The 16,540-nt window shown below is 44.4% G+C and overlaps 1 protein-coding gene across 3 annotated transcripts in view; it reads left to right on the top strand.

The window, feature by feature from the left end:
- The window catches only part of FAM219A (family with sequence similarity 219 member A), a 107,040-nt gene that overhangs the window by 45,470 nt on the left and 45,030 nt on the right, over positions 1 to 16,540 (top strand). For all 3 annotated transcript variants that reach the window (XM_076363316.1, XM_076363315.1, XM_076363314.1), the window contains exon 2: positions 10,331 to 10,430. In XM_076363316.1, the coding sequence (XP_076219431.1) occupies positions 10,331 to 10,430 (100 nt within the window). The remainder of the gene's footprint in view (positions 1 to 10,330; positions 10,431 to 16,540) is intronic.

Genomic DNA, 16,540 nt, shown 5'->3' with positions numbered 1-16,540 from the left:
TGAAAGCATGGGCTGTGGCAGAGTCCCCTGCTCCATCCAGGCTAAGCTGGTGTCCACTGCTGAGATCCCCACCTGTCTGCAGTGTGACAGATATGTTTCATGCGTGAGCCTTGGGCAGCTGCTCATCTTTTGAGTGATGTTGGAAGAGTCTATGTTTTTAGATTTGTTAAAGAGCTTTGAATGCCACTGGGCATCCATTATTATTCCTGAGAAATCTCTTGAAACTTCCATCCCAGAGTGGTAGGCCTCCACAGTGCTTCTTCAGGGCTTTGTTTGGATCCCGCTTATAGCCTGTCTCCTTTCCTCGGTTTTCTCAGCATCTCTCCTTCCTGGGGCCAGAGGTAGCTTTGATCTTGGACAAATGCACAGGTATTTGCTCTTCCCTCAACATTCTGACTGCATTTCCTATGCAGCATTCCCAGATCTTCAACTTCCCTAGAAAGCAGGGTGCTGAGACCTTGAGATTTCCATGCTGGTGAGTTTGACTTTTTCCTGAGTCAGTTTTGGCTGAGTACCTGAAGGGAGATGCAGTGATTCCCTGCTGAAAGCACTTACAAGATCTGTCCATGCCCTTGGTTGTGAGTGCAGGCTGAGTAAAGTGCAGGCATACAAACTCAGCTTGCATAAACAGCAAACACCCTGTGCAGGGTGCCTTGGGTTGAAGGCAACAGACCTGGCAAACGTGAAGAAGGTGTGCGATGGAGAGGGCATCCTGTGGTTTCAGCATGAATCCAGAGGCTGAAAAAAAGTTCTGCAGTCTGCACACATCTCATTTTCATTCCAGAAACATCTGACATCAAGCTGACACTCGGTGGATGGCATTGACCATTGTGCGGGTCTCGTCGCTGCATTGAGACCTCAGTCAGAGAGCCTGCAGAGCTGGACGCCCCTGCCCTCTGGGAGAAGGGGAATTTACTAGGTGCAGGAGAAAGGCAGGATGAAAAATGATTGCTGGAGAAGGAGTGAACAGGAGAAGCAGTTAAACAGCTCAGAAAAGGATCTGCGGGGTTGGATTAAAGGTGCCAGGGATATTTCAGGAGCAAAAAGCAAGACCTCATTCATCTTATGCGTATAGGAGTTGAACATGTAAAAATCAGCTGCCTTTCTTAAAAAAAGGGTCCTAACTGCTAACTGGAAAAGAACGAGTGGTCCCAGAGGTATGCTAGTAATAGCTGTGATATTGAACCACTGATTGGAGCCCTTGGTCTATTGAAAGGTATGGATGTGGAGCTGTCCCAGCTTTTCCTGCTGTTGTTCTTACAGCTCTGAAAGCTTAGTAACATTGTATTTGCCACACTGGATCCCGTCCATGGCCTATGAAAGCGATTATCCAATCTCCAGGATGTTGTAGGGAACTTACATCACTGGAACAGGACTCTCCCACTGTCATTTGTATTGTGCTGCGACATTTTTGTCAGAATATATAATTTCTGCAGTATCTGCCAGAACCAGCCAACATTTTTAGTGTTTCCTTCAGGCAAACTTTGATCTCATCTTTCATGTACAGCTGGAACAGCCTAGCTGTGTGTGGAGAGGATCTGTAAACCATTCTGTATATGCCCATGACCATGGCATTGCAGCAGCGATGGCACCACTTTCTCAGCTAGTTTCTCCGGGTGTTGGGGTTGTCCGTGGGAAGGAAGCACCGTTCCTCTCTGCCATGCAGGAGAGTCTCTGGTCGTCTTCATTTCAGGTGGAAAACTCAACTCGCTCTTTGAAAATAGAAAATTTCTTCTTGGTGAGGCTCCTTTAAAGCCTTGAAGGAGTAAAGATGGGACACACCTTTGAAAGAAGTTCTAAACACTAACCAACAAGCATGAATTCAGTCACTACGTGATCCTGCTGTGGTCCCTTACGGGCAGCACTAGGGCTGTGCAGAGCACTGCAATTTTCTATAGGATTCAGCTACAGCATGTAGACAAGAGCCCGAGCTCTGGTTCTTGTCTCTGTCTTCCAAACACACTGTGACCTTGGCTCTGACATGTTTCTCAATTTTTAATCATTTTGAGGGTATCCTCCCTCATGAGTCGAGGTTTAAAGAGCAGTTGTAAAGTTGTTTGGGGTTTTTTGAGATCCTGGTTTGGCCAGATAACGGTTGCTAAACTGACTCTTGCAATAGCTACCAAGGAATTTGTGATGCTTTATTGCCTTAAATACTCATATGTCTCATGTTGCACCTCAGAGCTGTGGCTGTATAATCAGAGGTACAAAAGGAAAGGTGTAATGACCTCATGTATATATCCTTTACAAGAAAGGAAGTGTTTTGGTATTGAAGCATCCTGAAAACATACCTCAGTTAATAGCTGGTTTTAAATTGTTATTGCATGCCAGCTGCTTGGCAAGTGCTGCAGGCAGTGGGGAGTGCAGTGTGGTATTTCTCTAATTTGCAACGTTAATGATCCAGTTTAAGTCATGTAAAGTTAGCACAAGATACCAAACCTAAAAATGCATGTGATAATAGTGATGGCTTATGTGCGTGAGAAGAGCCTGGAGGGAAATATGGTGTTAAATATAACCTATCATGATTGGAAGGAAAGGACCGGGGGCTGCTTGTGCTACTGGTTTCTCGGAGGGAAATCTAACAGAAATCATGTAATTACTCCCATTTTTCTTCCTTGTCCCTCAGTTGCTTTCCCAAAGTATTTGGTCTACGTACTGAATTGGTGCTTCCTCTGTTACCGTAGACTCCCAGGATTAGTCATACATCATAATCTAAAAAAAAGAGACTTTCTTCCTTGTGCTGCAAATACCATTTTTGATGAGGAAAACAGACCTCTGAAACATCTTGTTCCCTTTCCACAGCTTACACCTTTCTGTTTGCTGCATTTTGTTCAGCTTGAATGTGGCAGTCGGGCAGACCCTTCGCAGCCAAGTCTCCAAGGGAGCATTTCAGCACAAGCACTGCGGCACACACAGGCAGACTGGCACTTCTCTTCTGCCCCCATTTGAAACAAAGCAAAGATCTGAACTCCTTGTTACCTGCCAGTGAGTTGAGCTACCCCGATTGCAGGCGTACACAGTAAAAAGTCATTTTAGTGACGTTCTGGTTCAATTTAATTAATATGACTTGAGGTTTTAATCATGCAGCAATATTAACCCTGCTGGCTTTTCAATTGCTGAAAAAAATGGCTTCAAATACCAGTTTGTCTTACAATTATAAATGAATCCGGTTCAAAATCTGGATCTTGTAGTGGATATTGCAGGCCTAATTTGTTACTGTTAAATAAGATCTGTTCAGCAGTTGCTCAGAAAAGAAAAACAGCAATGTTGTAACTGGTGCATTGGCAGAGCTAGTAGAAAGTCAATAAACAGTTGTTGTTTATCGCTTTGTTGAAACTGAGTCAGTAGCTATCAATGTATTTCAGTGCATCAGTCACTGTGTCACCAAAATGCCATTTATTTTCACTTTGGTACGGGCTGGTGATGCTGAGATGAGCGGTTAGTGCTCTGGATCCAGCAGCGTGCACATGTTGATGAACAGTGACAACCACGTCTTCCTGGAAGCCTTCTGCTCTGGTCACCGTGTGCTTCTGGAGTTCCTTTAACATGTGAGACTTAGAAAAAAGATGGTTTTCTTCAGCCTACCCAGGGAGAAGGTGAAGGCCAGCCATGGTCCTTGGCAGTGGGTAGGGGAGTTTGGAGAACCTCTTGTTCCCGGGATAAACTGGTGTTCTGCCTAAATGAGTCTGGCTTAGAAGCAGGCTCCTCTCTTCTTAAGACAGATGGGGGAAGGGACCTAAAAAGATCAGGAATCTTACCAGCTTGCACCAAATCCAAATCGGGCTGCCCCAAAACCGCATCAGCTCTGTTGACTTTCTGTGTGACAAATCGGTTTCTAACCTGGGCTTCCAACAGCAATTCCACAACTTCATCAGGCAAATGTACAGCTCCTTAGCCTTACCTCTACAGTTTTCTCTGATATTTCCTCACAACCCTGCTGCAATTTAAGGTAATAGTTTCTTATTCTGGTGATCAGAAACATGAAAAAAAAAATTACTCCCTTTTTCTCTATGGCAGCCCTTTCTGTATCTGAAGACAGCTATTGTATCCCTCCTTAGTCTTCCCCTTTCTTCTCTGAACAACCCCATTCTTCCAATGTTCCTGGATGGTTGTAGCTTCTAGCTTTTATCTATAGGACTGCGGAGGGGATTACATCTTCCTTGAAATAATGGGCTCCAAACCTATGTGTTTAAGCTGAAGCCTGAGGTATGCGGAGGAGAGCATGAGAGAGTCTTTTGTGAGGTTTGCAGGTTCCATTCCTGCCATACATCCCCCTGTGACGCTTTCCTTTCTCTTGCTGAACATGCTATTACTGACCATTGTTCATCAAGTGGATTCATCTTGATCCACTATAAATCTCACTGCCTTTGAGCCTCTCCTTTTAGGCCGTTTCTCACATAGGCTATGCACATATTGGTTCCCAGTGGTTTTGTTCCCAGTAGTATTTTTTAAGTGCTTTGTGCTCATAGATATTTCATGTCTATATTGGAGTGAGACCTAGAGGCTGCAGAGGCCTGTTGTCCAAAACACTGTGAGATCGTGCTTTTACATACCCACCTGTGGACATCAGAGTCCCCTCCCCAGAAGCCTGCTGCCTACAGCTGCATTTCTCAGGATAACCTAGTGTGGTACAGCTTGAGCCAGAGTGAATCTGCAAACGGCATAGGATTTTCTGTTCCCAGGGCAGAGAGACTGAAGGCATAAATATTTATTAGCAGGAGCAATGTTCTAGCCCGAGAATCTGGGATGACAACATGGGAATGATAGAAACTTCTCGGTCACCTGAATGTACTCCCTGTATTTGGGGTGCATGCGGTTTCTTACTTGTTTTTCTGCTCACTAAGTCAGTTTCTCATGCACAGAACATCTATCAAATTTTCCAGACTCAATGTTTGATGTGGAAAAGAAGCAAACCACTTGGGCTTGTCCTTTCTTGTTAGCATTTGTTTGCAGTGTGTGATCCACATGGGTGGCTTCAGAAAGCAGGAGTCTGCTGAGCTGCAAGCGGCTGCAGGGGCTCACTGTAGGCTGTCACACATGTGTTGGTACTGAAACTTCCAGCATCTTTAAGTTGGACAGAAGACAGCAAGCACATCATCAGTTGGTACAGGAGAGAGACAAAGGTAGCTGGATGATACTCCTGACCAGTCAGCTCATACTGATTCAGCTGATGATGATCAGACCAAAGCCTCTGAACTGTGGAGAGAAGTGGTGGGTAAAGCCCTGTATATTGGGTCTTTCCTTGAGATTAGAGGGTAAGGGCAATCATGCCCCTCTGCTTTTATCAAAAAGTAGAGCTGCTTTAATGATCATAGAATTTCCCACAGACAGCAGAGTGGAGAACATTTTCTTAGGGCTGTAAAAATGACTGATTTTTAGGATTGGGAAGGGTGGGCAGATAGAGAGATCTCGGTTTCCAGCTGTGTTTTTAAGGGGCAGCTGAAGGCCACAGAAACTGCGTGTGCCCATTCCCTTCCACATGCACTGGGGTCCCAGAGGATTTGCAGTGTGGAAAGCAGAGGCTTGTTAGGCTTGCAAGATGTCAGAAGTGTTGACTGTGAAGGAAGGCAAAGGAAGCTGCATTTTCTAAGGCACTACAAGGGTGTGTTTGTACCCAGCACCCAGCTCCATTGCTCAGGGTGTAACTGCACAGTTTGCCAGCTGTTTGGGCCTATTTCCCCCCCATAGTCAGTGTGTGTTACCGGGACAGGTAGATGATAAGAGTTAAAAGGCTGTTGACCTAATACATTATGGCAGGTGTTGTGTTTCTTGCCAAGTACTGCAAAAGGAAAGGGGGGATTTAAAAAAAGAGAAAGAATAAAAACCCTGCTGAGCATGCCATCTTCCTTAAACCCCTGATTTCAGTTTAAAGTGATTTCAGCTTCTCTCTGTGCCCCCGCATACTGAGGATTCACAGCACTCCTGCTCCATGAAGGTTCACTGGAACTAATTCCTGATGTTCAGAAATGGCACATAGTACACACCGTAGGACATTGCTGTACCTAGCAGGAGGGAAGTTTTCGAGGTCTATTGTGTTGAGCCTGTAGAAAAAAAAAAAACTAGTAAGGAACCGCTCCACCATTCGAATGCTGTGGTTGTGCAAGCCCAGTTAAGCTGTGAGCACGTGGGGAGAAAATTTTGGTTAAACTCTGGCCCCAGCCAATGTTCATGCAGTGGCCTGATTGAATGTATTTTTTCCCTAGGAGTGAAGACATAAGGAGGCCTCAGGAACAAAAAATCCCTTAAATGTATTAAATTCCCAGAGCCATTTAGAACCTCTGCAGCCACAGCTCGGCACTTGCCTTTTGATTGGGAGTGTTGTGTGCCCTCCAGCGAGCAGAGAGAGATCACATCATCTGGCCTGGGACCGGTCCCACCGCGTAGCTGAGATTTTGACATTGGGGTCAGAGCTGAATGCATCAGTTGAGGGAGGCTTGTAAAAAAGGACAAAATCGCCAAGTGAATTCCAATAGCGAAAGCCCGTGGTGAGTCTCAGTGTGCTTATAGGCATTCACAAGCAACAAGCTAATTAGACAAGTAAATGTTTCTCTGGGTGGATGAGCTATAGAGAGAGAAATGCACCCATTCAGTATGCACAGAAGCAAAGCGTGTTCGTGCGAAGAGGCAGCTCCAGCCGAGCTGCTGTGGGAATGCTGTCATTCTCACAGCCGGGGTTGTTACTATGGAGTCCTGTGCGTTGCTGCAGAATGTATATGAAGTGATGGATGGGAAATATGACAGTGCCTCGACACTCCTGGGCCAGCGATAGTCACCTGCTGGCACTGGGGATGCTGTCTCTGGCCCAGCTCAGTTTCCTTTTGGATCCATTTTACTCTCTGGAGGGAGCGGGCCTGGCCCGTGCATGCAGCAGTGCTCACCTAGACTCTGCTGGTGCTTTGTGATCCCTCTGTGCAAGTCATGGGTCTGTTGTGCGGCCATAACATGTTGCCCTGCTGGTCTGCTGTAGAGGTGCCATGCTGCTGGGGCAGAAAAGCGTCGTTCCAAACCTTGGAGATGAATTCCTGGTGTGGACTGGCGTTATTATGGACTCTGCTGCTGTGTCCTTCATCATTCTTACCTCCAGTGTCAGAGGTGGGGGTGCAGTCTCCACCAGTTGTCAGGCCTCCTCTGTAGTCAGTGAGGAGAGAGAGACACATGTCCAGGGATGGGTTCACCTCCTTTTAAGATGAGTGTCTAAGACGGGATGGAATGAATTGCTCTTTGAAAATCATCTTTATTTTCTCTGGAGGTCTAGGAAGCGTTTTCTATTTGTTTGGTCTAGCGCCCAGCTTTGAGATTGCTCCAGCTGAGTCCTCTGGTCCAGGACCAGAGTCCAAATCCTCAAAGGCACCTCAGAACGTTTCTCCCCTCCCTCTGTTCATGCAAATGGATGTCTAATGTCACTGGCAGGTTACCCACAAGGAAGAGCTACTGTCAGCACATCAGCTTCTGACAAAAGTAAGGGCTGGTTTTGATTTAAAGAGTTTAAGAGCAATTTTAACAATGTGAATCTGAGCTAGTCCGGGTGGCCATGCCCTTTCTCTACCATGTGAGCTTCTGGCTGTGAGCTCACGTGGCTCTATGCTGGATTGCACCAGCACAGGAGGCAGTACGTGGCCATTGCACCATGTCCTTTACCATAATATGTCTACTCCCATGCCTTCCTGCAGCCAGCAGATTGGGGCTCCAAGGACTTGTGTTCAGTAGCACTAGGAAGCATCCAGCTCTTGGAGTCATGCTCCTTAAAAATCGCTGTGTCCTGCCTTTTCCCAGGCTGTCAGAGAAAAGATTCTCATCCAGGAAGCCTGGACTCAGGTGGTGCCACTTACCACCTTACACATCCCTCTTGGAGAGGTTCTAGAATGTCTGGGAGACAGCCGTGTCCTTTGTATTATCTGGCCATTCCCATGAATATCCTTTCCTACAGCCTGGATTCTGGTCCAGCCCCTTCCACTGGGTGTGTTGGAGACCGATCCCACGTTACAAGGATACCACAAGAACTGGTCTTCAGTTGAGGCCATAGAATAGGTTCTCACACAGAAAATAAGGACGGCTATTTCAAGTCAGATTAAAGGTCTCACCTACCCCTGTGTCGTGTCCCCGAGAGGACAAGAACAGGGTGAGCGCACAGTGATGCCTCCCTAGTTAACCCCTCCAGCGATCTGTGCCTGGGGGCAGCCTGAGCCAGAAGCAGTGCTTTTGGATTTGGTGGATATTCCTTCCACTCATTTTTCTCACCCTTTCCTGAGCCCCTTTTAGCATCCACAGCAGCACATCATCTGCTGTATAGGGAAGTACTGAGCTTGTTTCCAGCTGCTGCGTGTTAACTGCCACTTGATATCTCATGCTTGTAGAAAATAAGGGCTAGCTGATCCCTATTCACCTTCTCACCCCACTGAGGATTATTTAGACTTCTCCCATAGCCCTGGTCTGTTGTCTCTCCCTGGCTGAAGATTCCTGGTCTGTCTAGCTGGTCATCTGATGGAACCTGTCATCTGAGATCTCTTCCTTGAGTGACAGTAGCTAGCTACAGCTCATCATTTTCAGTTATAAAGTTGGAATTGTTTTTATTCTGTGTACCACTTCACTTTTAGCTTCATTTAATTTCAACTGCTGTATTTTTGCCATTCAACTGCTGTATTTTGTCATTTAGTGTGATTATTAAAGTAGGGTTTTTAACCTAAAATGCATGTGATTCATCATTTATGCCTAACTGTGTTCTCCTGGAGACTGGCTTGTTTGTTTGCAACCTGCTCTAACCTTTTTAACCAGACATTAAACTGCTGCATTAGAGGAAAAGTGCAGCAGCGACTGCATTAGAGGAAAGCAGAAGAAACTGCATATGGTTCAGCATTATCTATTTAATGTCATTGAATGCAAAGTCTTGTAAGCACCATCTATTTTAAGTAGTGTCAAAGTCTACTGGATAGTGCAAAGAAGCAGAATTTTGATAAAACATTATAACCCTACATATGGTATTTGACCAGTTTCTATGAAGTTGGAGCCTAATTCAAGAATCACATTTTATCTCATGAGCACAGTGTATTAAAAAGACCTAATGTGCACTGCAGAGAGAAGGCAGGCACTGGGGAGGAAGGGACAGTGGCTCACCGAGTGATTTTTTTACTGACAGCAAAGAGCGATGGTACCTTGCTTTGAAACTCAGTGACTCTGCTTTGCGTACAGGTGTCAGTGCCAAACAATAGGTTGCATTTTTATAAGAAATTGTGTACAAAATACAAACTGCAGAAACTGAGAGGTAGGCAATATCAGTTCACCAGTTTGGAATGGTATTTTATAGTATTTAGTTTCTGATGCTTTGTTCCATTTCTTACAAAGTGATGGTTTCTTCAGATATTGGACCTAATTTGGATGTTTGTTTTCCCTGTGCAGCTCTACCTATTATAAATCCAAACTTACATACACATATATGTATATATATATGCATGTTCAATTTAGTTTGTAGCTTCTAGATGGGAAGAAGTGAACATGTTTGAAAACCAATTTTAGTTTTCACTATGGTACTAGGTAGATATAGTTCCAGCAGGTTTGAAGTTTGCTGTGACAGGACTTTAAATATTTTTAGCAGTGGTAGCACTGCCTGAATTGGTAGTTTGTCTCTCTCTCAATCCTTTGATGTGCTGTACCATAGAGTACAACACTAGCTGGATTAGTTTGTCTGCAAGTAGGCGTGATAGAGTGGACTCTGTGTTTGGGGAGCTTTGGTTTTCAAGGGGATTTCAGTGACAGTGAAAGGTGCTGTGCTGACAGATACTGAAATTAAATCTTTCCACTTAGCCACAAAATAGGTCCAGCATGGGAAGCACAGACTTCCTATCCCAAGAGGAACTGGAGATTGAATTCTCCTACTCATTCAATCCTTGTTCCTTCTGAGCTGGACTTTCACACAGGTGGTGAAAGCTTTTTAGTTTTAATCATGAGGTTGACCCGTCCACTTGCAACTTGGCTGAAACTGTAAATGCATTTCATACAACACTCCAAAGAGTCATCACATGAAAATGGTTTGGGACTACTGCCAGCCCAGGCTGAATTTGAACTGATGACCCACCCTCCACATAATATTCCCAGTATCATCCATCATATAAGTCTGATGTTGAAATCTGGCATTTCCAGAGGTACTTCTAGCGTACTAAATGTGCTTCCAAAGTTCTGTGTTTTGCTCCTGGATTTCAGCTGTTCAAAGCACCAGCATGTTCTCTGCTCCCTCTGAATGTGGGTGGGGATGGACTCACCTAACAGCCAGTTAGAGAAGAGACTGCATAAGTTTTAGCTAAACAATTCCATTTTGTTTCCTTTTCTTTCTTAACAGGATCCAACAGCTGCATCTATTTCGGACAGAGATTGCGATACGAGAGAGGGAGAGACTGTAGCCATGAACTATAAGCCGTCCCCACTTCAAGTGAAATTAGGTGAGTCTTTGCTGATGGAGAGTGAAAAGGCTGAATCCAAGGTCTGAAATATGGTGAGGTACTCGTGGGATCGTATGCAGATCTCCATGCATGTGGCTGAGCATGCCAGCTCACTTCAAACAACTCACAGAGCAGTTTTATCATTGTGATTCTGCTGCTGAGGGAACTGACCTACAAACATATAAGGGCCCTGTATCTTGGGCTGTGGTAGAGGAAGAAAGCTATGCCTTGAAAGAAGGCATAGCTTTTTAAACCTACAGATTTTTATCAAGCTAAGATCAAGGCTTGGTCAGATAAAGAATGAAGATAATATAGAGGGACTGTAAAAAGAAGACAGAATAACTGCAAACAAAGGGGAAAGGATCAGAGACTTGGGCCACTACCAGGAAAAGGTAGAGCTGTGTTACTGTGAGATGGAGGGCTTGTAGGTCTGTAAAGGTTCACATACAAATATTTGTGCTAAGCAGAATCATCCAATTAGCACAATACACTGCTTCCTCGCAAGGCTAATGCTTACAAGAGGAGAGCAATCCGCACATGGCTGTCCTGCCTCCAAAACCTGAGCCACTATTGTGCCATACAGCCTCAAGAACCTGATGAAGGACAAGTCAAAGGAACAATGTGCTTTTTGCTCAGAGCATGGATAAAAAATGGGAATCAGTCTGGAAAAGTTCCCAATAGGAGCAGGAAGCAGTCCTCTGGTTGTCCTTCACATCAGAACAAATTACATTGAGAGGATGCTGCTGGAGCTAATTGAGGGTGACTATGCCATGTTGGGGAAGGCTCTGAAAGAAGTGGGTGCCCGCATGTTCAGTGGAATAGCTCTGACCCCTACCAAATTAGTGATAGGGAAGGTCAGCAGACAGCTAAGGTTTGAAGAAGATTTGGGAAAGTTTGGGCATTGGTGTGTGATTATGAAGGGATATTCTCAACAGATAGGTTTTGCCCAAGGGCCTGCAGTACTACTGCAAACACTAGTGTTGGCCTCATTTGTAAGAGGAATCTTAAAGAAACACCAGGAAAAGGCTGGGGAGCGCTTGTGAAGACTCAAGGCTCTGCCTGAGTACATGGTAAATTGAATAATCAGACAAATCTGGTCATAGCAGTGCAGAAAGGAATGTCACAGAGTAGACCCATAGATGGCAAAGGAAAAGAAAGTAGTTGAATAGGCAAGATCTCACTGAAAGAGTGACTAGGAAGGAGAAGACAGAAAGTTGGATATGCAAACGCAGCAAGATTATGCAGCAAAGTGGAGGACCTTGAGCTACTGACAGAGGATATGAGCAAGTGCATTGGGACAGTAGATCTGTCCTGCAGTTGCAGTCATGAATACTCTAAAACCAGTGGCTGCTTTTCAGGAAAAGGCAGGGAGCAGCAGTATGTGTTAATGACAGCACAACTCACAGTTTGGTAAAAGATTATCACTGCCAGCATGCCGTGTGCCACCAGGATCCTTTTTCACTGCCAAGAGAGTTCTGTAATGTTATTAGAGAGATAATTACTACTGCAATAGTTGTTTTGGATAATTTAACATCAGGAATCAGGTTGGAGAACAATTGATACTATTATTGGTAAGTCTGAGATATTCTCGCATTTCTAGGCAATAAAAATATCCTCCAGAGATTCACTAACATGACAGGAAATGGTGCTATTTTAGACTTGGCATTGGTAAGTCATGAGGACATTATAGGAGATCTGATCATAGGAAATAGATTTGGTGTCAGGGATAACAAGTTCAATTCACGCAAATTAAATGAAAAGGTAATTTGAGGTAGATCTGTAACAAACCTCAGTTTTATAAACTAAGTGCTTAAGCAAAGCCAGTAGATTGAGAAACCCAGGAATTCAAAACGCATCAGGTAGTGTTGAAGGAGAAAGTATCAGAAGAAAGGACATTGCTAATGGAGTTCTCCAACACTCATTTCATTCATATGTTCATTAATGACTTTGACACAAAAAGCAGGAGTCGGTAAAGAAAATTTAGTCATAGCATATTTGGGAGACATCAGTACAACAAAGACTCAGAAATACCATAGAGAAAAAACATGAAAACTGGAATAGTAGAAGTGAGAAAAATATGACAGGAGAAACTCAGTCTGCTGTAAAATGGAATTTACCAACCGGAGGTGACTAAGGAAGAGGAAGCTTTAATTAATAATTAAATAAGTAATAACTAATTATTAAAATGGACTAATACATGAAAGTACGCCATAGTCACACTTCTGCAGAGCTTACCAGCTTTTTTCCAAGGATCAGATACAACAGAAAGATCAGTCTTTCTGCCAGAACTTCTGCTTTTCCTATAGGAAAATAGGGAAATAGGGAAATTTTATTTCATTTAGCCACCGCCGAACGCTACTGTCCATCAGTAAAGAGGCACAGGGAGGTATTGGAAGAGTAGAGTATTGCGGTAGATAGAGGTGTACCATTGCCAGGACCTCCTTTCCAGCTAGCGCTCCTGCCCAGTGAATACTCAGTGCTGACCACAATATGCTTATGAAGGTAATAGTGGGTGAAACCTACCTGCTTAAGAGGAATTGTCTTGCAAGGCTGACAAGCATCTTCGTGCCTTGTCTCCAGAGAGAAGTCTGCTCGAACGCCCCTCTCTCTGCCTGTGGAAACAGCGTGCCTCTTTAATTAGGTGAACACATATCTAGCGGCATTTGGATTGACTCTCTACTCTTAACCATACCCAGATGAGCTCTAGGTACCTGGGGCAAAATGAGACTAACTGTATTGTCTGTAGCCAGTGTAACATGCCTTTAATCCACATCAGCTCCTGCTGCTGTTATTCTTAAAATCTGCCCAGCCTTTACAATTTTCAAGCAGTTTAATGGCTCACATCTCCCAGCTCTGGCCCCTGTTCCTCCAGCTAGATTTTTTTTTCTCTTCTGCATTAAACTTGTCAGGATTTGGATTGGTTTTTTAATCTCTCTAAGTCTAGACAAAGTTAAGGTAGTACATAAATGTTCAATAGCTTAACTGGCAGAGCCATTGTTGGGGATGGTAGCGACTAGGGTTTTAATCCTATTGCAGGTTTTCCATATGGATAGTGGCATTTTTCACTGTTAAATCAGAATCAATTGTTCAAATGTCAAATGTTCTGATGGAAGGTTGATAAATGTCATTTTTCACTCTGTGAAGATTCATATCTAAATCTGTCATATGTGCTTGCTGGAAACTTGGTTCAAGTGAGCTCAATTAAATACCAACCCAGCATGAATACAGCTTTTGCTTCCAGAGGCCGCAGTGATTGAAGTGTGACAGAAAGAGTGTGCTGTGCTGCACACACTGAACACAGATTTATCCTGCTGCTTGAATGGTCTTTTCGTTGGTTATTTCTCCCCCTCCGAATAAATATATTTGGCCACGTGTTTGCTTGGGGGGTCAGTTAGGTACAAGAAAAACTTCACAGGTGGCTTATACTTCCAGTGACTTCCTAAAGGTTACACCTCGTTTGTAAGTGGAACAGTAAAACATTTAGCTTGCTGCTGGGACCACATCAAAAAAGAGGAGAACCTCACACCAAGGGGAAATAACATCTCCCAGTTCATGTAGTTCATCATCTTAAACCCTTATTGATACTATATCCCTATTAATTATGTATTTCTTATTTTTCTAACACTCCAACTTTGTCTTTCTGTCAGGAACTGCAAGGCTCAGCCATGCTTCTTTCTTTCTTTCAAATCACTTTACAAGGAGGCTCCCAACAGCACTGGGGGGGCTGGGTGTACATTAGTGCTTAGGAGATGTCTCCAGCACATCCTTACTAAGAGGCATATCCGGATGGAGCACATACTACAAGCCTTTTGAAAACAGAAGAGAGTTGTGATAAGGAGAGAGGGAGGAACAGAATAATCCCCAAGTGTAAATCTCAGGGGCTCTATATCCACTGGAAGGCAATGGATCCTCATGGAATCCCCAGGAGACAAGATATTATTTTAATGAAGCTTATGCCATCTGTTATTCTATTTTGCATTTTTAATTTCCCTTCTCTGCACTGAAATCCCCATCCAGATAGTCTGTCTGTCTTACCTAGCAGTCAATGATGTTACAGTTTGTGTTAAAACAGAATGGGCAATGTGGCAATTGGTTGGAGTGCTGCAGAACAAGCTACAGTAGTGATAAGGGATTGTGGCAGTGGCATCTTCATCAGCACATCCACCACACCAGGAGCTTGGCAATAAATCTCCCACATCCCCATCTGCAGTTGAACATGTGGGAGAGAGGCAGACAGACACACTCATAGCAGCCTTCATCCCTCCGAGATACCTGTTGCCTTAGATGCAAACACCTCCTCTCCTTGGACTAGATAGAGAATAAGGCACTGTTTTTGGAAGATTGCTCAGTGGGGTGCCTAAAAGTATGTGAAAAATGAGTGTCTAAGCTAAGCAAACTGCGTGCCACCTTAAGACTGAGTGAGCTACATGCAGATGAGGTCTCCTGCCATATGACCAAGAGGAAGCCTGGTTCATATTGATGCAGGCTTCAAAGTATTTATTTATGGGTTTTGTTTTAGATTTTCTGTGCAAAGCTTCTTGTAAAAAAATGACCTGAATTGCAAATGTAGCAGATAATTTTCCTGCTTTTCTAGCTACTGTTTTATTCCCCTCCCAGCTTAGATCTCATGCTGGTATTTATCTTAAAACCAAAAAGCCCAGTGGCTGCTAGTAGTCAGCCCCATAAGGAGAAGCAAGTGTCACAAAGTAGCCTTTGGTGTAAGCTGTTGTAGCTCAAGTATATAATCCACCACCCTAACCAGAAACTTTCCTTGCTTCAAGAGGCAGGAAGCTGTTGTAACACTAACAGAGCAGAGCTATTTCATTAATTAATAGGATACTAACACTTTCCTCCTGCCAGCTGCATTGTAGGATGTTGCTTTTTTTCTCTAGGAGACACAGTGCAGATTGCTCTTAGAGCAGGTCAGCCACAGCCCAGCTGCTGCTGGGAAGGAAATTCTGCTCACCGGGAGCTTGGACCTGTTGGTAGGGTGAGCATAAAAGCCACCTGAGTCACCCCAGCCTGGCCTTTTGGCTTTCTGTATGACAAGAAGGAGATGAGAGCAAGTGGACGGCCATAGTGGGGCCTGAGCCAAGCAGATGGCTGAGGGAGAGGTAAAGGAAGTCTTGGTAGAAAAAGTCATTCTCTGACAAATAACCATAGTGGTCATCCCCCAAGGAGAGATCTCAGATGAGACCACCAAGGCTTCTTGTCTGCTTCTGCTTCTTCCTGTATCAGTCCCACCTCTCCATCTTAGGATGTATAAACATCCCAAGATTTTACTTGGTGACAGCAGAGGAGTTCGTATCTCTGTCTTCCAAAATCTCTAGCTGGGGATGGGGATTCTGTGTGGAGACACCAATTAGGTGCGTCCACTTCCAAGCACTGAATTATTTTACTTGTGCTATTGGATTAATTCTTGCTTGTTAACAAACAAGATTCTCAAAAACCTTAAGCAAGTAACTGGAATGATGTTCACTTAGAGCAAGCAACTCTGGTAGGGGTAAAACAGCAACAGAAACCCCGTCACAAGGAAATATAGCATGTTGTTCCCTGGTGTGCTTCATTCGGGCAAAACTGAGGACCTAATTTATGACTGGGCCCCATGTTGGTGGAGACTGAGGTGAACAGAGGAGGTAATCCATTTGGGGACAGAGGCTGATGACACATCTATGGTGTTAGCTCCTGCCTTCCAGCCTGCTGCTGTGCATTCATGGCAGATATTGAATTGCTGTACAATCAGGGAGGAGTAGTACTGGGAGTATCAGTCAATGAGCTGAGAACTACAAAGCCCTCAGGGTTCAACAGAACAAAATTGGTGCATTTCTGGTTGAAACTTTACAGATGCTCTCTAATCCCAGTAAAGGACAGGCTGCCTTTATCTCCCCATGTGGCTCCTGAGACTGATCTTTCAATCGGTGTAGTTATTTAAACCCCTCTCCTAGGGTTGGGTGTGGGTTCAGAGCTTGTTTTAAAGCATCTCCATCGAAGACGCACAAAGCGCACAGCAGAGCGTCCTATCCCAGTGCTGTTCAAAAGGATGTCTTGCTCAGAGATCCCCTTCCAGGGCGGCTTTTGTCGCAGGTCAATGAAAAACTGGCGCTGGGAGA

This window comes from Aptenodytes patagonicus, chromosome Z (assembly GCF_965638725.1).
Source record: "Aptenodytes patagonicus chromosome Z, bAptPat1.pri.cur, whole genome shotgun sequence".
Taxonomy (NCBI): Eukaryota; Metazoa; Chordata; class Aves; order Sphenisciformes; family Spheniscidae; genus Aptenodytes; species Aptenodytes patagonicus.
The sequence above is the reverse complement of the archived record's forward strand: the minus strand, read 5'-3'. Positions and strand labels throughout refer to the sequence as shown.